General features: G+C 38.7%; 5 protein-coding genes across 5 annotated transcripts; all 5 read left to right on the top strand.

The window, feature by feature from the left end:
* The first annotated feature begins 4,472 nt into the window (after nucleotides 1–4,472).
* Nucleotides 4,473–6,030, top strand: LOC148641458 (uncharacterized). The gene is made up of 2 exons (XM_088617758.1): nucleotides 4,473–5,338; nucleotides 5,967–6,030. The coding sequence occupies exons 1-2, from the start codon at nucleotides 4,473–4,475 to the stop codon at nucleotides 6,028–6,030; spliced, it is 930 nt and encodes a 309-aa protein (XP_088473884.1).
* A 4,520-nt stretch (nucleotides 6,031–10,550) lies between these two features.
* On the top strand, nucleotides 10,551–12,399 carry LOC148641457 (uncharacterized). The gene is made up of 2 exons (XM_088618699.1): nucleotides 10,551–11,419; nucleotides 12,321–12,399. Exons 1-2 carry the CDS (start codon nucleotides 10,551–10,553, stop codon nucleotides 12,397–12,399), a joined length of 948 nt encoding a protein of 315 aa, XP_088474825.1.
* Nucleotides 12,400–15,011: 2,612 nt separating this feature from the next.
* Nucleotides 15,012–15,881, top strand: LOC148641456 (uncharacterized). The gene has a single exon (XM_088618690.1). It carries the CDS (start codon nucleotides 15,012–15,014, stop codon nucleotides 15,879–15,881), a length of 870 nt encoding a protein of 289 aa, XP_088474816.1.
* Nucleotides 15,882–19,058: 3,177 nt separating this feature from the next.
* On the top strand, nucleotides 19,059–19,997 carry LOC148641455 (uncharacterized). The gene has a single exon (XM_088618689.1). It carries the CDS (start codon nucleotides 19,128–19,130, stop codon nucleotides 19,995–19,997), a length of 870 nt encoding a protein of 289 aa, XP_088474815.1. The 5' UTR covers nucleotides 19,059–19,127.
* Nucleotides 19,998–23,822: 3,825 nt separating this feature from the next.
* Nucleotides 23,823–24,692, top strand: LOC148641454 (uncharacterized). Its single transcript, XM_088618687.1, has one exon. The coding sequence runs from the start codon at nucleotides 23,823–23,825 to the stop codon at nucleotides 24,690–24,692; it is 870 nt and encodes a 289-aa protein (XP_088474813.1).
* Nucleotides 24,693–27,978: the final 3,286 nt, after the last annotated feature.

Here is a 27,978-nt window from a genome sequence, read left to right as displayed (position 1 = left end):
TCGTTTAATTGGCCTCCCGCTGTGAAAGTCTGCCCGAGAGTGTTCGAACAGCGCCTGGCGGTGAGCATGCGGGACCGATCACCGACACCTACTCAATAATATCAATCACTCAACGAATATCTTACACCGCCTGTAGAATGCCTTCAAGAGCCGGTATTACAAGGCATCAGACAATACATATAATAAGAATACAGAAGAAGCAATGAAAACCATTTTATTGCTATTTGCTCTCATTCTTTGTTCTGGCTTGATAAGTATTTTAAAACATGGAGTTTTTTATGGCCTTGAATTATTAACATTGAGTATCATGTGATAAAATAAATTAATAAGTGAAATTATTTAAGTTTTTAAAAATATCTATTGACTTAGAACCAGAAATGAATAAGATGAAGAAATATGCAGCCTTAATGCTGACATGAGCATACTCAGGCACTGACCTGATCTCCCGAAGTTGGTAAGGGCTCTACTGAGGACAACAGATCTTATAATTAGGCATTGTATTAAAAATGTGTATAATATGTCAGGGTTAATTATCTGTGTGAGCGAAAGGTGAACTAATATATTCATTATCTGTCTCTAGTGGACAGCAAAATTACAGAATACCTAAACTTGAACATCTGCCTTAAATTAAAAATAGGATAAGATATAACTTAATCGTGCATCCAAAATGGTTTTTTAATTGGTCTATGGCATCAGCTTACAAAACTACAAAGCAAATAAACACTCAACATGAAATACACATTAAAAAACAAGATAAATCCTAGTCTTGCAATACTCATACATACCTCTCAGCCTGCCCATATTACCATTACAATTAAACCAACAGCTTCATACAGCAGACAGACACTTAGCTGCATTTAATATTCCGCTTGAACAGGGAACAAAAGTCATTCTAAACCACCTTCCTGAAGGTAGCAAATGAAAATGGGAATACTGAAGAAGATGGAGGGGTCATCAATGAAAAGTTGTGCTTTCCTTCAAACCGTGATAGAATACAACTCTTTAAGCTGTGTCTGGTCAGCCAATTATTTGACTAGCAATATTAACAATTCTGGCTATTTTCCCTTTAATTATAATACTCTGGCTACCATACCGTAGTGATACCAAAGGTAAGAATGCTTTTACTAACATTCTATAAACCCTCTCCAAACCTTATGACTCACCCAGGCTCTTTCAGCTTCCTGATCAAAATATACACTGACTAAGCTTCTTATAAATGCAATTGGCATTTTGTGTGAAGTTGCTATTCCTGGGCATTCTAAACACAGAGACACATCCACAGAACTTTCAATAACGGTCAGAGGTCAAAGAATCTAATGAGTTATTATTGCATGTAGGCAGTTCTTTGGTTTTAATTTATATCCAAACTCTTAGCACTCTTTCCGTGAAGCTGTTATCAAGAGTGGAAAATCGGGGCCTCTGTCTCCCTGCAGTTCACAGCCTGGTCTCAGGAAAGGACACAAGAGCTGCTCACACTGATCACAGGACATGGACCTGGGGGACACAGGGAGACCCCTGCAATACAGAGGTGTCACTAAGAGAGGGAGTCACATGGACAGGTGAAACCGATCGGAATTACAGTGAATGGTTTGCGTCAATCGTGTTGACTGACGTGTACAGTACATTCCACCTCAACCGAACGCTAGTAGACCCGTATGTGAACTAGTGCAACATATTGCTGCTGTGGAAAGGTCCAATCCAGACTGCACAGGTATACTGCTGGGTGACTCAACCACACTAACCTGTCACAGGAACTGCCACATTACAAACAGCAAGTTATCTGCCCTGCCAGAGCTGATGAAATACTAGATCATTGCTGCTGTACATTGGATCCCTCTTATCGCATCTATCTTCAAGCACTGCTTGGAAATTTAGATCACGCATTCATTTTGCTTAACCAAAAAATAAAAAATATCAAATCAAAAGTTAAATCAGTCAAGGTCTTGTCCTCAGAAGCTATAGAAAGCCTGAAAGGGTGTTTTGAATGTACAGATTGGAATGTATTTAGCTCTGCTTGTGCCTCCTTGGAGGAATACACTGACACTGCTACATCCTATACAGGTTTTTGTGAAGGGGCATGCATCCCTACAAAAACTTTCAAGACATACAGTATAAAGAAACCACGGCTCTCAGAAGAACTGCAAGACCTCCGCCAGAGGAAGAATAAGGCTTTTATTGAGGGTGACAGGATTGAATATATCTCAGCCAAGTATGAACTGTGCTCTATAGTGAGGAAAGCTAAGAGCAGTTTACCAACATTTATAATTCTTTGTTTTTTCAGCAGAAAGTCTGTCACAGTTTTAAAATTTCCACTACAATACCTGTTCCTAAATCTCCAAAAGTATCCTGCCTCAACGGTTGCAGACCAGTTGCTCTTTGAGTGTCCATTGTATACCCCAGCATTTGGAGAAGCCTAATTCCTATGCCTGTATCTTTTTTGGGGATTTCAGCACAGCATTCAATACCATTAATCCACATAAATTATTCAGTAAACTGACAGACTTGAACGTCAACCCTGTTACGTGTTGGATTTTGAACGTTGTCAGGGTGAAAAATGGGATATCTTTGTGAGAACGTTGTTACTTACGCACCCTGTGCGGGTCTCCAGGCGAGGTCCGGTAGCTGAAGAATCTAAAAGCCAGCGACGAGGCAGAGTGGTCGGTTATTCCAGGTGGGGTCAAGTCCAGGTAGTAGACAAGGAGAGAGGCAAACAAATTTGATAGGGGCGAGGCAAGAGCGAGAAATCTCAAACCACAGAGTTGACGTTGAGGGAGCCCAGATGAGGTAGAAAAGGTACTTAGAAGGAAAGGGCGAGGTGAGCTCAGGAGGCAGAAATGATCCTAATACTGAACGATGTTACAGGGTGAACTGAAGGAAGCAGTGGGAAATTGGGTAATGAGGGGTTAACTGAGACCAGCTGCAGCCGTAACAATCTTGCCCTCTGACTCTTAGCACTCTTAGGTGCTCCCTAAGACTGTGTCCTATCTCCATGGTTCTTCCCTTTTCACAAGCAACCTCACATCTCGGGATGACTCCATCAGGATTTTCAACTAAGCAGATGATACAACTATTGTTGGTCTCATCTCGAATAATAATGAGACTTGTTACTGAAAGCAGATTGACTTGGGAACAGCCTGGTGTTTCGACAACTCCTACTCAACGCTTCTAAAACCAGGGAAATCACCACTGACCAGAACACAAAACTTCCAATTTTCATTAATGATCTTCCTATAGAGACCACAAACTCCTTTAAAATTCTGGGGTACTTACATAAACAGTGATCTTAAATGGAGCATCAACACTGACCACATAGTCATGAAAGCACAGAGAGGATGTTTTTTCTTAGGCAACTCAAAAAACACAGAGTGAACCGGCAACTTCTCCTTCAGATCTACACAGCCATGATCCACAGTGTTCTGACAACCTCTGTTACAGTCTGGTGTGGGAGCTTGGTTAACTACTCCAAAGGCAAACTGGAAAGGATTGTGTCCAAAGCTGCAAGAACTGTTGGCTGTGAACTCCCTTCCATTTCATCTCTCTACTCAAGCCACACCTCCAATCGTGCCAAGACAATCATCTCCGACCCCTCTCGCCCTGCTCATGATCTCTTTCAGCTTCTCCCTTCTGGAAAACGTGTCAAATCCTTCCTCTCAAGCAATTTCCTCTTCAACCTCAGCTTCTTTCCTTATACACCAAAATAGAAAAAGTCACATCATAGACTAAAAATGTCCTAGACCAGAGATCAGAACTCCTACATTGGCTATCTAATGTGACATCTGTAACGTTTTTTTTAATGACACAGGTAAATTATATTTAATATAACAATTCTTTGAAATGTTTATACTGGTCAGAACATAATGTGTACTTCATATAATTCATCTGTCTTGCTCAGACACGCATGTCTGACACTGAAGGAAAACACACACATGAAATATTAGTATGGAGCGGTTTAGAGAGCCATCTTGTGTTCAGAAAAGCCGTGTCCTCAGCATTGACGACTCAATTGGGATTATTTTCTATTTAGAACTAATAAAAGTAAGCTTGTTAACGAAACACCGTAAAGTCAATTGAAAACAGTTTTATATGAATAAGAGAAACGATAAAACAGGATTCCGTAGAGAAGACTGTGCAGATCGTGCTTTTGCAATAGCTGTGCTTTTGTAAATACAACACTTAAAACTTCGTTCCCAGTACAGAAGGGAATTGATTTTACCCACATTAATTAATCACCTATTTCACCATTTGCAATAGGTGTTCGAATACAGTAAGTGATATGCGGTTGAGTGCCCAACTGTCATTTTCCCTCAAAGGCGACTCGCGTTTAGATTTCATGCAAGTTCTCCAAGTTAATTGTTCGCAGGAGTCTCAAACCCCAGACGTGCAATTACAGCATGAACAAGGATCTGCTCCTGCGAAGAGTTCGCATATTAAAACTCAACAGCAGCATCGTCAGATACTCATTTTGCTACACCATGATTTCGCTGAACCTCACTGTGCCGTTAGCGGTGGACTTTAATGACGCTGCAGATTATTTCATTTTTATAGCCAATCTACTTATTGCTACCAGTGCTGTTCTCGTGGCTGGCTCGGTTGTGTTGGGTATTCTTTGTAAAAAGTCACTTCGAGCTCAAAACAGATTCATTTTCATGCTGAACACAAGCATATGCGACACACTGTCCGGGGTAGGCGGTTACTACATCGGACTGTTTGATGTGCAGGAGGGTTTTCCTTCCAGGAATGGTACTTATTTCATCGTACCTATGCTACTGAGTGTCAATATTCTGACCATCATGTCTGCACAGGTGGACCGATTCCTTGCAGTAGTTTATCCTTATACTTACAGTCGTTATATAACAACAACTGTAGTTATAGAAGTTTGTTTCTTCTCTTGGTTTTACACTTACTTATTCCTCACAGTTCAGCATCTTGTGACGATAGAAGTGGTTGCAGAAATTCGCGCATACAGCGTTTTAGCGTTTCAGGTAGTAATAGTCGCTAAAGTGCTGTTGAACGTGAAACTGTACCTCATCGCTAAATACCAGATTGCTCGGGAGCCGCCGGGTCCAGAGAGAGACAGCAAGAAAGAGTCCCTGAGACTCATCATCGTGGTGGTAGTCTGCTTCCTGGCGCTCTGGACTCCTCGCTTTTACTACGTTATCGTGGTTGAAATGACTGGGTCGAGATACATGTTCAAGAACAACGCCAGCGACCCTCTGGGCTTGATGATAAGATTCACTTCAACCTGTACCCCCGGGCTGTACATCTGGGGGAGCCCCGCTCTCAGGGAGGCTGTGCTGAAGACGGTGTGGGGGAGAGTCTGTCCTCCACCTAGAATAAGGTACGAACTGTATTGAGAGGACAGAAATATATCCTAAAGTGCATGAATTCTATACTGCTCTTTGTGATTCCGCTGTTTTTCTTACCTGAGCTTTCAGTTGTATCTCTGGTCCTCAATTGGGTTAAAATCTTATATTTCTTTTTTTTGTTGTTGTTCTCCTGAAGGAAAACGTATGTTCATATTACAATAAGAATATTGCTGTATGAATACAGACATTCAGCAGAACTTCACATAGAATTTCATTTAAAATTCATAATTAAAAATAAGAATACTATTGTAATTTAGGCATTTTTTTATAATACACAAAGCTATCAATATATGTATGGAAACATCATGTATATTATACAAAGTTTAGAATTTAAAATTAATGCATGTTATCTGAATTTATTTTGTTTCTTGACATACAGTAGGCTAATACTGGAATTTTCCTATTCTTCCTCAGTGAAGTTAAAAACACTCATGACTCAGTGATCAGTGCTATCTGAGAAGAGAGAGACAGGGCAAATGAGATAACTTTATCAAAGCTGAGATCAATATCTCACACCCTCTCAAACATGGAACTGTTGTTATAAAAATATGAATTGTTATTTGAAAGATCTAAAAACATCTTTCTCTGTGTGTTTTTCAGGATCAGCCCAAGTTCCAAAAGAAACCAGAGAAACTGCAAACATTTAAACAAAATGCCAACATAGCAAAAAAAAAAGAACCGATAACATCAGCTGAATTATTTTACACATTATTTTAAAAGAAGCAGAAATTGACCTATTTTAGTTAGTTCATGCTCTTGAACATTAATATATTTAAATTATTCACAATGGATGTAATATTAAATTACTCAACCCAAAAAGTTTTTTTTGTCTTTTACATTTCTTCTCATAATGATGGTCCAGTAAGTACTTAAAAACTAAAAAAATATATATTAGCTTTTTTACATGATATATCTTACTTAAAAAATCTTGTTGTTCTTACAAACTCTACTAAACAGAGAAATCAAATGGCAAAATGAGGTTTACACCAGTGAATCAATGATTTTAAATAATACTGTGATCTACGGACTCTGTTCAGTAAGTGATCTCAGCTACAGAAGCTACAGAAGACAAAGGAGACCAGCCAGGCAGCTTGTGATGCCTAAATACAGCAACAGCAATTCACTGTCACAATAAAGACTACACACCTCTAAACAGCTGTGCCCTGACTGTCAATTTCTACGTGTGCATGAATTTAGATATTATAAATACCAATAGATTATGGAGTCTATATGATCATTTATAGAAAGTTATCAGCATTAAATAATAGTTGTTGATTTTGAAGTTGTTATCAGTGTTATCATCAACATCATCACTGTTATAAAACCCCTGTCAATATTATCAATCAGTCAACCAATATCTTAACTGTGTATAAAGCCTTCAAGAGCCAGTACTGCAAGGAATCCAACGGTAAATAATGAACAAGAATTTAGGAGAAACAATGAAATCTATTTTAAAGCATAATTAATACAAGTTGTTACTATATTATGTATTATATTATATACTTGAAACACTATCCTCTCTCCTTATTCCTTATTCTGACTTGATATGTATTTTAAAACTTCAGACATTGTAAGGCTCTGGCTGATATTAATTGTGAATATCAAGTTAAATGCTACAGTGGAACATTCATAAATAACTTTAAGTTTTTAATTAATTTAATTTTTTAAATTCTGCTGCCTCAGAAGCAGAAATAAATAAGATGAAGAAATATACAGCCTTAATGCTGAGTTTTCTAAACTGATCTCCCAAACTTGGTAAGGGCTCTACTGAGGACAACAGACCTTACAACTACACATTGTATCAAAAATGTGTATAACATGTCAACATAAATTAACTGTGTGAGAGAAAGGAAATTAATATATTTATTGTCTCTCTAATGGAAAGCAAAATTACAGATTATTTTAATTTGAACATCTGCCAAAAAAGAAAAACAAGACAAGACGTGACTTCATTGTGCATCAGAAAGGGTTGAAATTTGTCTTTGGCATCATTATAAAAAAACTAAAACAACAACTAAACACTCAACATGAAATAAATACACATTAAAAACCAAGAACAGCCATAGTCATGCAATACATACAGTATACACACCTCTCATTCTGCCCATATTGCCATTACAATTAAACCAACAGCTTCATACAGCAGACAGACACTTGGCTGCAAAAGTCATTCTAAACCACCTTCCTGAAATTAGCAAATGAAAATGGGAATACTGAAGAAGATGGAGGGGTCATCAATGATAAGTTGTGCTTTCCTTCGAACCGTGATAGAATACAACTCTTTAAGCTGTGTCTGGTCAGCCAATTATTTGACTAGCAATATTAACAATTCTGGCTATTTTCCCTTTAATTATAATACTCTGGCTACCATACCATAGATCAAAATATATACTGACTAATCTTCTTATAAATGCAATTGGCATTTTGTGTGAAGTTGCTATTCCTGGGCATTTTAAACACAGAGACACATCCACAGAACTCTTAATAATGGTCAGAGGTCAAAGAATCTAATGAGTTATTATTGCATGTAGGCAGTTCTTTGGTTTTAATTTATATCCAAACTCTTAGCACTCTTTCCGTGAAGCTGTTATCAAGAGTGGAAAATCGGGGCCTCTGTCTCCCTGCAGTTCACAGCCTGGTCTCAGGAAAGGACACAAGAGCTGCTCACACTGATCACAGGACATGGACCTGGGGGACACAGGGAGACCCCTGTAATACAGAGGTGTCACTAAGAGAGGGAGTCACATGGACAGGTGAAACCGATCGGAATTACAGTGAATGGTTTGCGTCAATCGTGTTGACTGGCGTGTACATTACACCTCAACCGAACGCTAGTAGACCCCGTATGTGAACTAGTGCAACATATTGCTGCTGTGGAAAGGTCCAATCCAGACTGCACAGGTATACTGCTGGGTGACTTTAACCACACTAACCTGTCACAGGAACTGCCACATTACAAACAGCAAGTTAACTGCCCTGCCAGAGCTGATGAAATACTAGATCACTGCTGCTGTACATTGGATCCCTCTTATCGCATCTATCTTCAAGCACTGCTTGGAAATTTAGATCACGCATTAATTTTGCTAAACCAAAAAATAAAAAATATCAAATCAAAAGTTAAATCAGTCAAGGTCTTGTCCTCAGAAGCTATAGAAAGCCTGAAAGGGTGTTTTGAATGTACAGATTGGAATGTATTTAGCTCTGCTTGTGCCTCCTTGGATGAATACACTGACACTGCTACATCCTATACAGGTTTTTGTGAAGGGGCATGCATCCCTACAAAAACTTTCACGATATACGGTATCAAGAACCCACGGCTCTCAGAAGAACTGCAAGACCTCTGCCAGAGGAAGAATAAGGCTTTTATTGAGGGTGACAGGATTGAATATATCTCAGCCAAGTATGAACTGTGCTCTATAGTGAGGAAAGCTAAGAGCAACTACAGTCATGAACTAAAGGAACAACTCAAGAACAGTTTGAAGGAAAATTCAGGAAATGACCAACTACAAGGAAAAAACTCCACCACCTTACTGGATGATGACCCCAGTCTCCCAGGTAAACTCAACCAGTTTTATGCTCACGTTGGAAAACCAGACGGGAAGGCCTCCTCATTACCTTCACTGTTGTCTACCCCCCTGCCTCCTCCATTTTCCATCCATACTGTACTGACAAATTAAGAGCAATCTTCAACAAACAAAAGAAAAAGAAAAGCCACAGGCTCACAGCTGCAGCTCTCAGCTATTTGGCTGATCAACTGGCCCCTGTGTTTACCAACATTTATATTACTTCACTTCTTCACCAGAAAGTCCCTCACAGTTTTAAAATATCTGCTACAATACCTGTTCCTAAATCTCCAAAAGTATCCTGCCTCAACGGTTGCAGACCAGTTGCTCTTTGAGTGTCTAGTGCTTAAGCACCTCCAGCACTGTACATCTCCCCTGCTGGATTCTCACCAGTTTGCCTACAGGGCCAACAGGTCTGTTGAAGACGCCGTTAACCTGGATCTCCATTGTATACCGCAGCATTTGGAGAAGCCTAATTCCTATGCCTGTATCTTTTTTTGGATTTTAAGCCCAGCATTCAATATCATTAATGCACATAAATTATTCAGTAAACTGACAGACTTGAAAGCTCACTTGTCTTCTGTTATATCTAAATCTGTACTGTATAAGTTGTATACATGTCTTATCTGTGTTCTTCACTGTACCAAAAGCAAAGTCCACCAGCTATTGTTGTGTGGCAATAAAGAATAAAGAAAGTTATACTTCGATATAGAAAATGTCAAATACTGTTTGACTAACAATGTCCTAGACCAGAGATCTGAACTACACTGGCCATCTGATATGACATCAGAGAGCAAACCCATGTGGTTTCCCTTTTTATCAACCTTTGCCTGAGAAACACCTTGGATTGACACTGTGAGACTGAGATTGAGACTGCTTTAGATTGACATATTAGCCAGGTCAGCTGTTGCCTTTAGCAATGCATATAAGGCAAGTGAACTACCAATCAGTCGTCTCAATCAAAAGCTGAGAGTCCACTTTGTCAACTTTCTGTTTTTATAAAAAAGTGTCACAGCTAGATTATATTTTACACAACATTTCTTTGAAATTTTTATACTGGTCAGACTACATTGTATACCTCATATAATTCATATGTCTTGCTCAGACACAGATTTCTGACACTGAAGGAAAACAAAGATACATGAAACATTACTGTGGAGCGGTTTATAGAGCCATCTTGTGTTCGGGAACGGTATTTCCTCAAAATTGACTACTCAAATGGAATTATTTCTTATTAGAGCTAATAGAAATAATCTTATAGTAGGATTATGTAGAGAATACTATGCACTGATGTGGTACTGATGTGGTACTGATCGTGATCAATATCACAATTAAAACTTTCTTCGCAGTACAGAAGGGAATTGATTTTACCCACATTAATTAATCACCTATTTCACCATTTGCAAAAGGTGTTCGAATACAGTAAGTGATATGCGGTTGAGTGCCCAACTGTCATTTTCCCTCAAAGGCGACTCGCGTTTAGATTTCATGCAAGTTCTCCAAGTTAATTGTTCGCAGGAGTCTCAAACCCCAGACGTGCAATTACAGCATGAACAAGGATCTGCTCCTTCGCATATTAAAACTCAATAGCAGCATCGTCAGATACGCATTTTGCCACACGATGATTTCTCTGAACCTCACTGTGCCGTTAGCGGTGGACTTTAATGACGCTGCAGATTATTTCATTTTTATAACCAATCTACTAATTGCGACCAGTGCTGTTCTCGTGGCTGGCTCGGTTGTGTTGGGTATTATTTGTAAAAAGTCACTTCGAGCTCAAAACAGGTTTATTTTCATGCTGAACACCAGCATATCCGACACTCTGTCTGGGGTAGGTGGTTACTACATCGGACTGTTTGATGTTCAGGAGGGTTTTCCTTCCAGAAACGGCACCTATTTCATCGTGCCTTCGTTACTGGGAGTCAATATTCTGACCATCTTCTTTTCACAGGTGGACCGATTCCTTGCAGTAGTTTATCCTTATACTTACAATCGTTATGTATCCAGGACTGTAGTTATAGAAGTTTGTTTTTTCGCTTGGTTTTACACATACGTAGTCATGCTGACGATTCAGAACCTCGTTGCGTTAGAAGCCGTTGCAGGAATACGTGCATACGGCGTGTTGACCTTGCAGGCAACAATTATCGTCAAAGTGTTGATGAATGTGAAACTGTACCTCATCGCTAAATACCAAATTTCGCGGGAGCCGCCGGGTCCAGAGAGAGACAGCAAGAAAGAGTCCCTGAGACTCATCATCGTGGTGGTAGTCTGCTTCCTGGCGCTCTGGACTCCTCGCTTTTACTACATTATCTTGGTTGAAATGACTGGGTCGAGATACATGTTCAAGAACAACGCCAGCGACCCTCTGGGCTTGATGATAAGATTCACGTCAACCTGTACCCCCGGACTGTACATCTGGGGGAGCCCCGCTCTCAGGGAGTCTGTGCTGAAGACCGTGTGGGGGAGAGTCTGTCCACTTCCGAGAAAAAGGTAGGAACTGTATTAAGAGGGAAAAAATATATTCTAAAGTGCATGAATTCTATCCTGCTCTTTGTGATTCCGCTGTTTTCCTTAACTGAGCTTTTAGTTGTTTCTCTGGTCCTCAATTGGGTTAAAAAATTCCGTATACTTTTTTTCTAAAGGAAAACATATGTTCAGATTTCTATATGAATAATGAATGTTGCTGAATGAATGCAGAACGTCAGCACACTCTCACACAGAATTTCATTTAGAAAACATAATTAAAAATGAGAATTATATTTTATTTCTGCATTGTTGTACAACTACAGAATGCTATCAATATATTGATGGAAACATCATATATAGTTCAGTTGTGTAGCTGAATAAGCATGCATAGGCTGCAAAAGAACAAGTCAAGGTTTATTCCATGCTGAAAAGAGAAGAAAGAAAACACAACGTTTCGGCTTTCAGATGAAGACCTCACATGTGAAGAAGGCTTCCTCACACCTGAAGAAGGCTCCACAGCTGTAACGTTGTGTTTTCTTTCTTCTTCTGTTTTCAGCACAGAATATACATAACATCATATATTTTTGACACAATTTAGAATTTAAAATTAATGCATGTTATCGGAAATTTATTTTTATTTCTTTACATACAGTAGGTTTAATACTGAATTTTTCCTATTCTTCTTCAGTCAAGCTAGAAAACACTTGACTCAGTGATCGATGCTACTGGTCTCTTATCTGAGAATATGAGGTAATACGTTAACATTTCAAGACCAGAGCTAAATTTGAAATAAGGACCGCGAAGAAATCAGTTAATTCAAGATGTTTTTAATGCTCCACCCTTTCTCAAATATGGAACTATTGTTTTAAAAATGGGAATTGATATATGAAATATCTAAAAACTTCTTTCAATGTGTGTTTTTCAGGATCAGCCCAAGTTCCAGAAGAAACCAGAGAAACTGCAAACATTTAGACAAAATGCCAAGAGCAGCGAAGGGGAAATGATATCATCATCAGCTTCATGATTTTACACAGTCCTACAGAACAACGTACCCAGTGAAGCACAGACAGGCTCATTTTAGTTAGTTCATTCTCTTTAACACTGACATATTTAAATTATTCACAATGGATGTAATGTTAAAGTAATAAACCAAAACTATTTTTGTCCTTTATCTCTCTTCTCATAATGAAGCTTCAGTAAGTACTCAAAAAAACTAAAATAATTATTACATTTTTTACATGCTATATCTTGCATAAGAAATATTTTTGTTCTGCTCTTGAACATTAATATATTTTAATTATTCACGATGGATGTAATATTAAATTACTCAACCCAAAAAGTATTTTTGTCCTTTAAATTTCTTCTCATAATGATGGTCCAGTAAGTACTTAAAAACTAAAAAACAATATTAGCTTTTTTACATGATATATCTTACATAAAAAATCTTTTTGTTCTTTGAAAATCTACTAAACAGAGAAATCAAATGGCAAAATGAGGTTTACACCAGTGAATCAATGGCTTTTAAATAATAACTTGATCTAGGGACTCTGTTCAGTAAGTGATCTCAGCTACAGAAGCTACAGAAGACAAATACAGTATCAGCAATTCACTGTCACAATAAAGATTACACACCTCTAAACAACTGTGCCCTGACTGTCAATTTTGTATGTGTATTTGAATTTACATATGCACCCATAATTTGGAGGAGTCTAGATAAGAACTTAAGAGAAACCGTCAGCTGTAGTCTTGTGAAATTAAGTAGGTAGCAGCCGTGTCATCCTGCAATTCACAACCGTCAACCATCTGAAGCTCAGCAGGTGTGAGCCTGGCCAGTACCAGGACAGGAAACCAGCCGGGAAAGCTAAGATTGCCGCTGGAAGAGATATACTGTAAGTGCGGCCAGTAGGCTGCTCTGACCTACTGAGGTCTGTGGTCCTATTTCTCCAGGAGAGTGACGAGCACTATATACTATATCCACTGATAGCTGATGTGTGGGGAGCGTACTGGCGCACTACGGATGCCGTCGAACCCTGGCGGTGGGGAGTCCCCATTACCTGGAATTATTTATGATTTTTATTACTAAGTAATAGATCTTGATATTGTTCCGGTTGTTGTGGATCAGTCTTATATTAATCAACGTCATCATTGTTAAAGCCCACCAGTGTAACGACGCGGCGCGATGAAATGAGCCGCGTCTGACTGAGAGCTGACAAGCCGGTCTCGGGTAACTTCTAGGTGTGGAACATCGCAACAAAAGAAGAAAAGAGGAGCCCAGAAAAGAAAAGACAGTAGTGGCAAGGAACAGGGAAAACGCTGAAATAATTAAGCGCAAAAATGCAGGGAAAAAAACTGGTGTCAGAAAACTAGAAAGTAGCAAACGCACAGTAGCTCAACTGATGACAGAGCCCCGAGTGAAGGACTTAGAGAAAGTAGTATTTAAAGAAAAATGGAACTAATAAGGAAATCATAATTAAATAATCGTTTAATTGGCCTCCCGCTGTGAAAGTCTGCCCGAGAGTGTTCGAACAGCGCCTGGAGGTGAGTGTGCGGTACCGATCACTCGACCAATATCTTATAACGCCTGTAGAATGCCTTCAAGAGCATTCAAATCAGCTGTAAAATGAATTGTTTGCCAGTGAAGTGTCACCAAGAGAGGGAGTTAAATGGACAGCAGACACAGATACAGAGAAAGCCTAATCCTATTAGATTTATGATCCCCAAGACTGAAGATCTGAACTCCTGAACTGGACATCTAATGTGACACCAGAGAGCATCCCACATGATTTCCCTTTTTATCAACCACTGTCTGGGTGGACACCTTGAGACTGAGATTAAGACTGTTTTGGATTGACACATTAGCCAGGTCAACTGTTGCCTTCAGCAATGCACAAAAGGCACGTGAACTACCAATCAGGAGTCTCCGTTCACTTTCTGTCAGCTTTCTGTTATATAACATTAAAAAAACAGTCACAGGTAAATTATATTTTTTTATAACTATTCTTTAAAACTCTTATCCTGCTGAGGATATAATGTGTACTTCATATAATTCATTCGTTTTGCTCAGACATAGATGTCACACCGAAGGAAAACCAAGATGTATGAAACATTATTGTGGATTAGAGAGCCATCTTGTGTTCAGAAACGGCATTTCCCCAGGAAAAACTGCTCAGTTGAAATACTTTTCTATTAAAAACTAACCTTTTAGCGAAGCATTGTAAAGTCAATTTAAAACATCTAACTTTATGAATGAGAAAAACAATAAAACGGGATTCAGATGAGAATACGGCGGATCGTGCTTTTATACAGTTAATACATTTAAATTTATTCTCTGTAGAAGAAGTAATTGATTTCACTTTAGTTCTTTAATTACTCATTCCACTATTTACAAAAGATGTTAGAATATAGTAAGTACATTATATTCTATTGAGCAGCCAACGGTTATTTTCCTCAAAGGCGACACGCCATGAAATTTCATGCACGTTCGCCAAGTTAATTGTTCCCAGGAGTCTCAAAACCCCAAACGTGCAATTACAGTGTGAATAAGGACGTACTCCAGCGATTAGCCCGCATATTAAAACTCAAAGGCAGATCCGCCAGATACTCATTTCACCACGCGATGACTTCTCTGAACCTCACTGTGCCGTTAGCGGTGGACTTTAATGACGCTGCAGATTATTTCATTTTTATAGCAAATCTACTAATCGCGACCAGTGCTGTTCTCGTGGCTGGCTCGGTTGTGTTGGGTATTCTTTGCAAAAAAACACTCCGAGGACAAAACAGGTTTATTTTCATGCTGAACACCAGCATAAGCGACACTCTGTCTGGGTTAGGTGGTTACTACATCGGACTGTTTGATGTTCAGGAGGGTTTTCCTTCCAGAAACGGTACCTATTACATATTGCCTTCGCTACTGGGAGTCAATATTCTGACTATCTTTTTTTCTCAAGTGGATCGATTCCTTGCAGTAGTTTATCCTTATGCTTATAATCGTTTTATAACTAGAACTGTAGTTATAGAAGTTTGCTTTTTCGCTTGGTTTTACACGTACTTAATGCTGACGATTCAGAACCTCGTCACTGTTCAAGTGGCTGCACAAATACGATCATATAGCACTTTGACCTTCCAGGCAATAATAATCCTGAAAGTGCTGTTGAACGTGAAACTCTACCTCATCGCTAAATACCAGATTGCTCGGGAGCCGCCGGGTCCAGAGAGAGACAGCAAGAAAGAGTCCCTGAGACTCATCATCGTGGTGGTAGTCTGCTTCCTGGCGCTCTGGACTCCTCGCTTTTACTGCATTATCGTGTTTCAAATGATTCGGTCCAGATACATGTTTGACAACAACGCCAGTGATCCTCTTAGTATGATGTTAAGATTCACTGCAACCTGTACCCCCGGACTGTACATCTGGGGGAGCCCCGCTCTCAGGGAAGCTGTGCTGAAGACCGTGTGGGGGAGAGTCTGTCCTCCACTGAGAAAAAGGTAAGAGAAAAAAGTCCTTAATTGGATATAAAATACTTGATTGATACCTCATAAAATGTTTATGTCTGGATTGCGATATAAATCATTATTGGTATGAATACCATGCAAAATATTTAAATAATAATACTACAAAACTATTTAAAGTAAAAAAACTGTATATTTTGGTGCAAATAATAATCTGTCTCACATTTCGGAACCAAAAGCTCACAAAGCAGAAAACAAACCAACTCGGCAGTCAGTTTTTTTTGGATGAAATGGTTTTTCGGAAAGCAAATACTGTCTCAATCTTTTTAAAATATGCAGACAAAATTCACATAAGGCATATCTAAAAATTAACATCTATTTGGTTTTCCAGGGTCCTCCCAGACTCCACAAGGAAGAGCAAACATTTTAAATGAATACCGGCTGAAAAGAGGGGAACTTAAATCAATCGGCACCGTATTTTACCAGCTTTCAAGATAAAGCATTCAAAACTGAAATGGGTTCTCTTTCACTACGTCGTCAGCTGTGTCTGTACCTTATTTTAATACTTAATTTGATTACTGGTTTAGTCAACAACAAAAAAAACTTTTCGTTCGTGTTTAAAAAAATGTAAGCATGTACAGCAAATATGAATACATCGGTTTTTTTGGGGGGAGGGGGCGGAATGTTTTATTCACGTCCGTGCAATCTCTATTGATGATCAGCCTTTTAAATAATATTAACAGTGGAATTAACACAAAAGTTACACTATAAATACATCTTCTATCTAATTTCTGCTTCTCATCAGTCTTTTCTGTCCAGACTTAAACAGTCCCTTCTTTTTCAATTCCTTTATTTCCTTCCCAATGTTGGAGAGTGACCCTCACACACTGTCAGGACGGGTCAAAACTAACAAGAAGACATGACGTTTTGTTGCTGCTGTTTCATTTCATAACCAGTGCTGGGATTTAATTATTCGAAAACATCAGGCCACTCGTGTTCTCTGAACCCCTCATAAGAGCAATTACTAAACCGGCAAAAATAAGAATTATAAACCCCACATATATTTCTTATTGGATGCAACATGTTTTCAGTCTGATTTGTGTAACTGAATGTATATTTTGAAAGGTTAAAGTTTTTTTTCTGAATGGGACCCTACATTCCTGTTATCAAATGCACGTTTGTCACTAAGTAACTATGATCACATTTTCCTTCCGGTTTCACCTGATCACTGTGGACGTTGTAGACTACTTCAGTATCTTTATAGTTCAATGATTGTTTTAAAATTAAGCTTCCTTGAAAAAAGTCATCAGCCAGTTTTGTAATTAAACTATTAGGTTCAAATAAAGTTTCAGTAAAAGAAGAAACACAGGTTTCCCTGAAGGAGCAAAGCTTTAATTTAATCAGCAGCACTTTACAACCAATTTACAACTCACTCTTCTCTGTGAGCTTCGCTATGTGAGTGTGTGGATTTACATATTGGGCTTCATAACAACCATTTGTTTAGAGAGCCTGTATGTCATCACAGGAAAAGGTAGCATCACCATCATCATCATTACAACCCCAGATTTTAATAGTTAGTCAGGGTGAGCACAGCAAAATACTGAGCAATATATTCAGTATATACAAATAAAACATAGAAGAATCAACAAATACCTTTAAAATGACCAATGCAAGTACTTTATAGCACACATGAAATTATTAATTTAAAGATTTATATCAAATGTGATCATTGTGTTTTAAAATCATTTCTGACTCAGAGTGATGAATAAGTGAGTCAAGAATGCAAGAGCTTCAGAGCCGACATGAGCAGACTCAGGCATCTGACTCCCAGTGCAATCAGGGGCTCTACTAAAACTTTTAAACATGAAATATAAACATTATATTGAACATTTGTAAGACCAATTTCCTTATCAAAAGCAGTAAATTGAGAAGATCGAGTTTAACATAGAACAGGACAACTCTAAAGGACAAGGGTAGAGAATAGATTAATCTGAGCAAATAGAACTCTACATTATGCTCAAAGGGGCTGCATTTGTCAAAAACAGTTGATTTGAAGAAATGGGAAACTATCAAAACTTTCTCAAAAGTAGTTTTGCCCTGCGGAAGACGTTTTACCTGCTGTGGCAAATCAAGGCCTCTCTCTCCCCAGAGTTCACACCCTGACCTTAGGAAAAGGCCAGACCTGCATGTGCTGACCACAGTGCTCAGACTCCAGGGGTATGAGACAGCCCCCAAGACACAGAGGCACAAGAGTGCTTTAAGATTTATAAATCAGAAAAAAAATAATTTTAATAGCCACTGTAAAATTAACTGATAGCCAAAGAAGTGTCACTGTGTGACAGTCACATGGGCAGGTATGTTATATGTGCTGATGCAGATCCATGGCACAAGAGTCCTGATCTCCTGCTGTCAGTTTTCTCACATCTCCATGGTGACAGTTGACCCCTGACCCAGGATAAACTGATGAAGCTCTGTATCAGGTGTGGGAAGCTGTCTGTACAATCTAATTGGATTGACAAATTAGCCAGGTCAGCTGTTGCTTTTAGTGATATACTAGAGGCACATGGACTGCCCATCAGTCCTCTCTATACGTTCACCTTGTGTCGGTTTTCTGTGAGTAAAGTTCCTTAAAATCTTTCACAACTTTAGGATATTTTTTATAAAGATCGTTTTGGAATTCGAGTAATGATATAATGTGTAATGTTCATCATACGCTTCTCCTGCCCAGATACAGAAGTCTTACACTTGGGGAAACCCAAAGTAAAATAAGGTTATTAAGGATTACGGATCCACCATGTATTCAGAATGGACATTTTCTTAGGATTGACAGATCAACTGAAACTGTCTGTTTAGAAACACAACTGATTGAAACAGACCAAGTAATGAAACACTTCAAAGTTGTTTGAATAGCAGTAATCTTTTCATACACACGAGAAAAGCAAAAACAGGATTCCGCATTTTTTTTCCAGCGGAGAACACCTTTCCTACTCAGTCATCGTTTGTAAATGCGACATCTTGAGCGTTTCTTCTACTTACAAGCTAATACATTCATCAATCGCCAATTTAACCATTTACGAAAGCTGATAAAACAAATTAAGTAAATTATATTCTGTTGTTTATCCATCTGTTATCCTCCGCGTAAGATTTCACATTCACAACATAATTATTCTCAGGAGGTCAGAAGACCCAAATGTGCAATTACCGTGTCAAAAAGAATCATTTCGTGTCTTCATTTGACCTATTAAAACTCGAAGGCAGGATCGCCAGATACTCATTTTGCTACACCATGATTTCGCTGAACCTCACTGTGCCGTTAGCGGTGGACTTTAATGACGCTGCAGATTATTTCATTTTTATAGCAAATCTACTAATCGCGACCAGTGCTGTTCTCGTGGCTGGCTCGGTGGTGTTGGGTATTATTTGTAAACGATCGCTACGAGCGCAGAACAGGTTTATTTTCATGCTGAACACCAGCGTCAGTGACACTCTGTCTGGGGTAGGCGGTTACTACATCGGACTGTTTGATGTGCAGGAGGGCTATGCGTCCAGTAACGACACCTATTACATAGTGCCTATGCTACTGAGTGTCAATATTATGACCATCTTGTTTTCACAGGTGGACCGATTCCTTGCTGTAGCTTATCCTTTTGTTTACACTCGTTTTATAACTAGAACTGTAGTTATAGAAGTTTGTTTTTTCGCTTGGTTTTACACGTATTTACTTCTGACGATTCTGAACCTCGTTACGTTCGAAGTGGTTACAAAAATACGTGCATATAGCGTTTTGACCTTGCAGGCTATAATAATCGCCAAAGTGCTGTTGAACGTGAAACTCTACCTCATCGCTAAATACCAGATTGCTCGCGAACCGCCGGGTCCAGAGAGAGACAGCAAGAAAGAGTCCCTGAGACTCATCATCGTGGTGGTAGTCTGCTTCCTGGCGCTCTGGAGTCCTCGCTTTTACTACATTATGGTGCTTCAAATGACTGGCTCCAGATACAGGTTTAGAAACTACGCCAACGATCCTTTCAGTATGATGTTAAGATTCACTTCAACTAGTACCCCCGGACTGTACATCTGGGGGAGCCCCGCTCTCAGGGAGGCTGTGCTGAAGACGGTGTGGGGGAGAGTCTGTCCCCCATTAAAAAAAAGGTAAGAACTCCAGCAAGAGAAGAAAAAAATACAAGCTAAACCGTATGAAAATAAAATTGTTTGATTGGTCCCTAATTTGCGCTTTTTCCTCCAAGATAACATTTTATGTTTGGATTGTGTCATAAATAATCAAAGGATTTATATATATACAGATCTCCAGGCAAGACAACAGTTGAAATAAATCAAATCACCTGTACATTAGTTTTGTGAAAACAATAAGCTGTCTCAGTTTCAATTTTTTAAAACTGAATAGTCACAATGGAGAAAAAACAATTCGGCCGTTCATTTTTTGTTGAAATGGCTATTCTGAATGCAAACCCTCTCCCACACTCATAATAAATGACGAAAACTGAATTGCTTTAAGACAAAATCTAAAATTAATTTTTCTTTGCTTTTCCAGGCTCGTCTCAGACTACGCAAGAAAGTCCAATCATTCCGAAGGAATACCGTGTGTGACCAAGGTGAACTGAAAACAGCAGGCACCATGTTTTAAGATCTTCCTAGACTCAGGAAAACTGAAAAAGGCTACTTTTCATTATTTCACCAGCTGTGTCTCTGCTTTATTTTAACACTATATTGGATTAAAATGCTTAAAATATTAGACTACGAAACGGAAAAAACATGTTTTCTAAATTCAAAAAATATAACGCAAACATGGAAAGTAAGGAATCTTGCACGCCACATTTTATTCGAGTAGAAAGTCTACAGTTTTGACTTTTTAACAAAATTTACACAAACAAAATGCAGCTTCTATTTAATTTCGGCCACTCATTTTTCAAATCTGAAGTCTTTTCTGTCCAGAATCCCTTTATTTTCTTCCTAATGTTTGAGAGTAACTTCACAAAGTGCCAACAGGGGTCAAGAATAACACAAAGAAATGACATTTTGTTTTGTTGCTGTTGTTTAATTTCAGAATTAGTGCTGGAATTGAATTATTTCAAAACATCATACCACTTGTGTTCTCTGAATCCCTGATATGAGCAACTATCAAATCACACAAAGAGGCAAAAATAAATACTATATATCCTATGTATATTTCTTATTGGATGCAACCGTCTGATAAAGAGTTTTAGTCTGATTTGTGTAACAGAATGTATATACTGAATGGTTAAAGGTTTTTCTGAATGGGACACTGCATTCCTGTTATCAAATGCACGTTTGTCACTAAGTAACTATGATCACATTTTCCTTCCGGTTTCACCTGATCGCTGTGCACATGTAACTTCTCTAATTGTTTTAACATGAACCGTCCTGGGACAAAGGCATCAGCCACTTTTAATAACTATTTCAATAGGGTCAAATAAGGTTTCATTGAATGAGCAAAGCTCTGGGTTCCTGAATTGATCAGCAGCCCTTTACAATCATGTTATACTGTAGCTCACTCTGCACTGCCTGCTCTGTGAGCTTCGCTATGTGAATGTGAGTGTGTGGATTTACAACCAGTATTAACAACCAGTTATTTAGAGAGTCTGGGTGCCATCACAGGAAAAGGTAGCATCACCATTATCATCATTACAACCCCAGATATTAACAGCAAAATACTGAGCAATATTCAGTATATACAAATAAAAGACAGAAGAATCAACAAATACCTTTAAAATGATCAATGCAAGTCATTCATGTACTTTACAGTGCACATTACATGATTAAAGATTTATATGAAATCTAATCCTTGAGCATTTTGATTTTAAATTTCCTTTCTGACTCAGAGTGATGAATAAGTGAGTCAAGAATGCAAGAGCTTCAGAGCCGACATGAACAGACTCAAACATCTGACCTGAACTCCCAGTGCAATCAGGGGCTCTACTAAAACATTTAAACATGAAAGATAAATATTATATTGAACATAATGTCACGCCCTCTGCAGCCAGAGGGCGCTCCTTCTCTGTCCTGTCCCTAGTTTCCGGTCTGCTGTCCTTCCTGTCCCTCTCTTTCCCTTGGGCTATATATTTCCGGGTCTTGCACTCTGTCCTCGGTCAGCATTGACGTTCGGATGTCCTGAGACCCGCCTAGCACCAGGGCGCCCCACGTCCGCTCCCTGAGGGCATAGGTTTCTATACGGCATTCCTGAACTCTTTGCATTAATGAGCCCAGGCCTTTTTCCCGTCTCGCCGCTACGCATATGGGTCTTTTTCCGCTCTCCTGCTCCCCACGGTTAGTCCCTTTGGACGTCCGTGACACATAAGTAAGACCAATTTCCTTATCAAGAGCAGTAAATTGAGAAGATCGATTTTAACATAGAACAGGACAACTCTAAAGGACAAGGGTAGAGAATAGATTAATCTGAGCAAATAGAACTCTACATTATGCTCAAAGGGGCTGCATTTGTCAAAAATAGTTGATTTGAAGAAATGGGAAACTATCAAAACTTTCTCAAAAGTAGTTTTGCCCTGCGGAAGACGTTTTACCTGCTGTGGCAAATCAAGGCCTCTCTCTCCACAGAGTTCACACCCTGACCTTAGGAAAAGACCAGACCTGCGTTTGCTGACCACAGTGCTCAGACTCCTGGGGTATGAGACAGCCCCTAAGACACAGAGGCACAAGAGTGCTTTAAGATTTACAAATCAGAAAAAAAAAATTAATAGCCACTGTAAAATGAACTGATAGCCAAAGAAATGTCACTGTGTGACAGTCACATGGGCAGGTATGTTATATGTGCTGATGCAGATCCATGGCACAAGAGTACTGATCTCCTGCTGTCATTTCTCACATCTCCATGGTGACAGTTGACCCCTGACCCAGGATAAACTGATGAAGCTCTGTATCAGGTGTGGGAAGCTGCCTGTACAATTTACCCAGGTCAGCTATGGCTTTCAGTGATACACTAGAGGCATATGGACTGTGCATCAGTCCTCTCTATCAGTTCACTTTGCGTCAGCTTTCTGTGAGTAACTTTTCTTAAAAAATGTCACAATTTGAGGATATTTCTTATGAGGATATAATGTGTAATAGGTTTATTCCATGCTGAAAAAAAGAAGAAAGAGAAGACAACGTTTCGGCCATGGAGCCTTCTTCAGGTGTGAGAGAGACAGGGCAGTAGGCAAAGGTAAAGTAGCGGGAGAACAAAGGTTGAGAGGGAGGAGGAGTGAGAGGCGGGAGCAGGGGACAGAAAGAGAGGCCAATCAAGAGGTGTGAAGTCAGAATGGGTGCAGAGAGGTGTGAAATGAAACTTCCAATGAATGGAGAAAATTTAAAAGAACAGTAATCTGTCGTTACCCACCTGAACTATAATGTGTAATGTTCATCATACGCTTCTCCTGCCCAGATACAGAAGTCTTATACTTGGGGAAACCCAAAGTAAAATAACGTTATTAAGGATTACGGATCCACCATGTATTCAGAATGGACATTTTCTTAGGATTGACAGATCAACTGAAACCGTCTGTTTAGAAACACAACTGATTGATAGACCAAGTAATGAAACACTTCAAAGTTGTTTGAATAACACTAATCTTTTATACACACGAGAAAAGCAAAAATAGGATTCCGCATTTTTTTTTCCAGCGGAGTACACATTTCCTACTCAGTCATCAGCCGTGCGTTTGCAAATGCGACATCTTGAGTGTTTCTTCTACTTACAAGCTAATAAATTCATCAATCGCCAATTTAACCATTAACGAAAGCTGATAAAACAAATTAAGTAAATTATATTCTGTTGTTTATCCATCTGTTATCCTCCGCGTAAGATTTCACATTCACAACATAATTATTCTCAGGAGGTCAGAAGACCCAAATGTGCAATTACCGTGTCAAAAAGAATCATTTCGTGTCTTCATTTGACCTATTAAAACTCGAAGGCAGCATCGCCAGATACTCATTTTGCCACACGATGATTTCTCTGAACCTCACTGTGCCGTTAGCGGTGGACTTTAATGACGCTGCAGATTATTTCATTTTTATAACCAATCTACTAATCGCGACCAGTGCTGTTCTCGTGGCTGGCTCGGTGGTGTTGGGTATTATTTGTAAACGATCGCTACGAGCGCAGAACAGGTTTATTTTCATGCTGAACACCAGCATCAGTGACACTCTGTCTGGGGTAGGCGGTTACTACATCGGACTGTTTCATGTGCAGGAGGGCTATCCGTCCAGTAAGGACACCTATTACATCGTACCTATGCTACTGAGTGTCAATATATTGACTATCTTGTTTTCACAGGTGGACCGATTCCTTGCAGTAGCTTATCCTTATGTTTACAATCGTTTTATAACTAGAACGGTAGTTATAGAAGTTTGCTTTTTCGCTTGGTTTTACACGTATTTACTGCTGACGATTCTGAACCTCGTTACGGTCGAAACGGTTACAAAAATACGTGCATATAGCGTTTTGACCTTGCAGGCTATAATAATCTCCAAAGTGCTGTTGAACGTGAAACTGTACCTCATCGCTAAATACCAGATTGCTCGGGAGCCGCCGGGTCCAGAGAGAGACAGCAAGAAAGAGTCCCTGAGACTCATCATCGTGGTGGTAGTCTGCTTCCTGGCGCTCTGGACTCCTCGCTTTTACTACATTATGGTGATTCAACTGACTGGCTCCAGATACATGTTTAGAAACTACGCCAGCGATCCTTTTAGCATTATGATAAGATTCACTGCAACTAGTACCCCCGGGCTGTACATCTGGGGGAGCCCCGCTCTCAGGGAGGCTGTGCTGAAGACGGTGTGGGGGAGAGTCTGTCCTCCACTGAGAAAAAGGTAAGAACTGTATCAAGAGAAAATAACTATATTGTAAATTGCATAAATTCTAGTTCTTGTGATTCCACTGTTGTTTTCAGATAATCTCTTAATCGCATATTTTGTCCCTTAATTTGCTTATAGAAACCCAATTAAAACATTTTTTCTTGGAAGTTTTTTGCTCTCCTAAAGGAGCATGTTGTCTGAGTGTTCTGATTGCGATATGATTAATGAATGTTTTTGTATAAATATAGATCTTTAGCTACCTCCACAAAGAATTTCAAACATATCACAAAAATGAAAATTCTATTTACATATTGCATGTTGTATAAGTTTATCAAGGTATCAATGTAGTGATAGAACAATTATTTCTATTTTACAAAAGAAATGTATGTTATCTTAATTTGATTTAAATTTCTTTACATACAATAGGCTAATATTTGATTTTTTTGTATTCCCTTTGCAAATGCATTTGAAATTGAACCAACTCTCCCTCAGCCAAGTGAGAAACACTCTTGACTTAGCATTCTATGTTGCTTATCTTAGAAGAGCGAGTCAGGATACATCAGTTGATGCATTAAATTAGAAGACAAGAGTTCAATTTAAGGACTCCAGAGGAATCCGTATATTCAAGAGATGACTAATGTTCACTTCACAACAAATCCATTGGGTTTTCTTCAGAGCCAAGATCAACAAACTAGAAACCATTGCTATAAAATGGGTTATATGAAACCCATAAAACATATTTTTCTTGTGTTTTCCAGGATCAGCCAAGATTCCGAAAGAAACCTAAAATATTTAGGAAAAATGCATAGAGCAGAAAACGGGAAGTGAGATGTTATCGGTCTGATAACTGTACACAATCCTAGAGAGCAGGTATTTTAATTTTCTTAAATTTTTCACAATACATCTTATAATTATTTTTTTTCTTAGAAAATCTGCTACACATTGAAATAAAAATGGCAAAATGAGGTTTACACCAGTGAATCAATGGTTTTAAATAATAATGTGATCTAGGGACTCTGTTCAGTAAGTGATCTCAGCTACAGAAGCTACAGAAGACAAAGGAGACCAGACAGGCAGCTTGTGATGCCTAAATACAGCAACAGCAATTCACTGTCACAATAAAGACCACACACCTCTAAACAACTGTGCCCTGACTGTCAATTTCTATGTGTGCATGAATTTAGATATCATTAAATATCAGTAATCTGAGGAGTCTATATGAGGATTTATAGAAAGGCATCATCTGTAGTCTTGTGAAATTAAATAATAGTTGTTGTTGATTTTGTTCTTGTTTCTGTCTTTGAGTATTAGTTTTCTCATCAGTGTCATCATTATTATTATTGAACTCCATCAATCTGTCAACCACCACCTTATATGTATAGACCAAACACTGCAAGGCATCCAACAAGGCAAATGCTAATGAGAATACACAAGAAACGATGATTATCATTTTAAAGGTAAATTAGTGCAAGTTATGTCATTGAAAGGCAATCCTCTCCAATTCTTCATTCAAACTTTGTAAGTATTTTAAAGTATATTTGAAAGTGCATGGCTGATATTAACCTGAGTTATGCTATGTGCTACAGTGCAAGGTACATAATTTTACAAAATGTATTATTTAATTTGTTAAAAATAACTGCTGCCTCAGAGTTTGGAATGAAATAAAGTCATCCACAGCCTTATTGCGGACATGAGCATACAGAGAATTATGACCTTATCTCCCAAAATTGGTAAGGACTCTACTAAAGAGAATAAACATTAAAATTAAACAGCATATTAAAAAAATTGTCAAATATCAACTTAAGTAAGCTATGTAAGTAAACTTAAATATTGATTGTCTGTCTCTATTTGGCTGGAAAATTACAGATTATATTAATTTGAACATCTGCCTTAAATCCAAAATTATATCCAAACTCTTAGCACTCTTTCCGAGAAGCTGCTATCAAGAGTGGAAAATCGGGGCCTCTGTCTCCCTGCAGTTCACAGCCTGGTCTCAGGAAAGGACACAAGAGCTGCTCACAATGACCACAGGACATGGACCTGAGGGACACAGGGAGACCCCTGTAATACAGAGGCACAGGCCTGCTTAAGGGTTTAAAGGGCAGACAAATATTTCAAATCAGCTGTAAAATGAATTGTTTGCCAGTGAAGTGTCAGGGAGAGGGAATCACATGGACAGCAGACACAGATACAGAGAAAGCCTAATCCTATTAGACTTACGATCCCCAAGACTGCAGAGCTGAACTCCTGCACTGGGCATCTAATGTGGCATCAGAGAGTAAACCACATGGTTTCCCTTTTTAGCAACCACTGTCTGGATTGACACAGTGAGACTGTTTTGGATTGACACATAAACCAGGTCAGCTGTTACCTTCAGCAATGCACAAAAGGCACGGGAACTACCAATCAGGCATCTCAGTCAACAACATGAGAGTTCATTTCTGTCAGCTTTCTGTTATGTAACTTTTTAAAAAGCGGTCACAGGTAAATTATATTTAATATAACAATTCTTTAAAATTATAATAATGCTCAGATAGTAATGTGTGCTTTATTTACAGTAATTTATTTGTCTTGTGGAGGTTCTTAACCATCACCCCCTATCAGTTAACATTAAACTCAGCCCCCTTGGTGTATGGACGAATAATAATAGATATTGAACTTAATTTAACTTCAGATGCTTTTTGTGACATTATATCAATAAAATAGTTGTTTTTACTTTAGAAATGGAGAAAGGTAAGATGTTCCAAATTCACATTCGAACTTGATTGTCACACAGTGACACTAATTCGAACTTATTTAAGAGAAATTCTCGCAGAAGAAAGATAACAACGCAAGTCACTTTGAACGATTAGAGTGCGAGTGTCAGGTTTCTTGTCATAAATAGCTGTAAAAACGTTGCCTTACAGACAGAAAATTTGGCACATATACTTCTAATTAGCTGTATGTAAAAAGCTCTCTTTGGATCCCTTGATCTAGTGACACGTGAACTATCAATCAGCCACCTCAGTCTCTTGTGAGTTCAGTTTGTGTCGGCTTTCTGTTAAGTAATTGTTATAAAAAAGGCGTCACAGCCAAATGATATTCCGTAAGTACGCTTGACAAATTTTGTACTGATCAGGATATAAAGTGTACTTCACATAATACACCTGTCTTGCTCAGCCACAGACTTCGGACACTGTAGAAAACTCCAAGATACATGAAACGTTATTTATGGGTTACAGAGCCATCTTGTGTTCAAAAACGGTACTTCCTAAGTATTGACTGCTCTGTTGAAATGATTTTCTATTGAGAAATACAACTAACAC

The sequence above is a fragment of the Lepisosteus platostomus genome, chromosome 24, assembly GCF_059453375.1.
Source record: "Lepisosteus platostomus isolate fLepPlt1 chromosome 24, fLepPlt1.hap1, whole genome shotgun sequence".
NCBI classification, from domain to species: Eukaryota; Metazoa; Chordata; class Actinopteri; order Semionotiformes; family Lepisosteidae; genus Lepisosteus; species Lepisosteus platostomus.
Note: the sequence above shows the minus strand (reverse complement) of the source record. Positions and strands in the feature narration are given on the sequence as shown.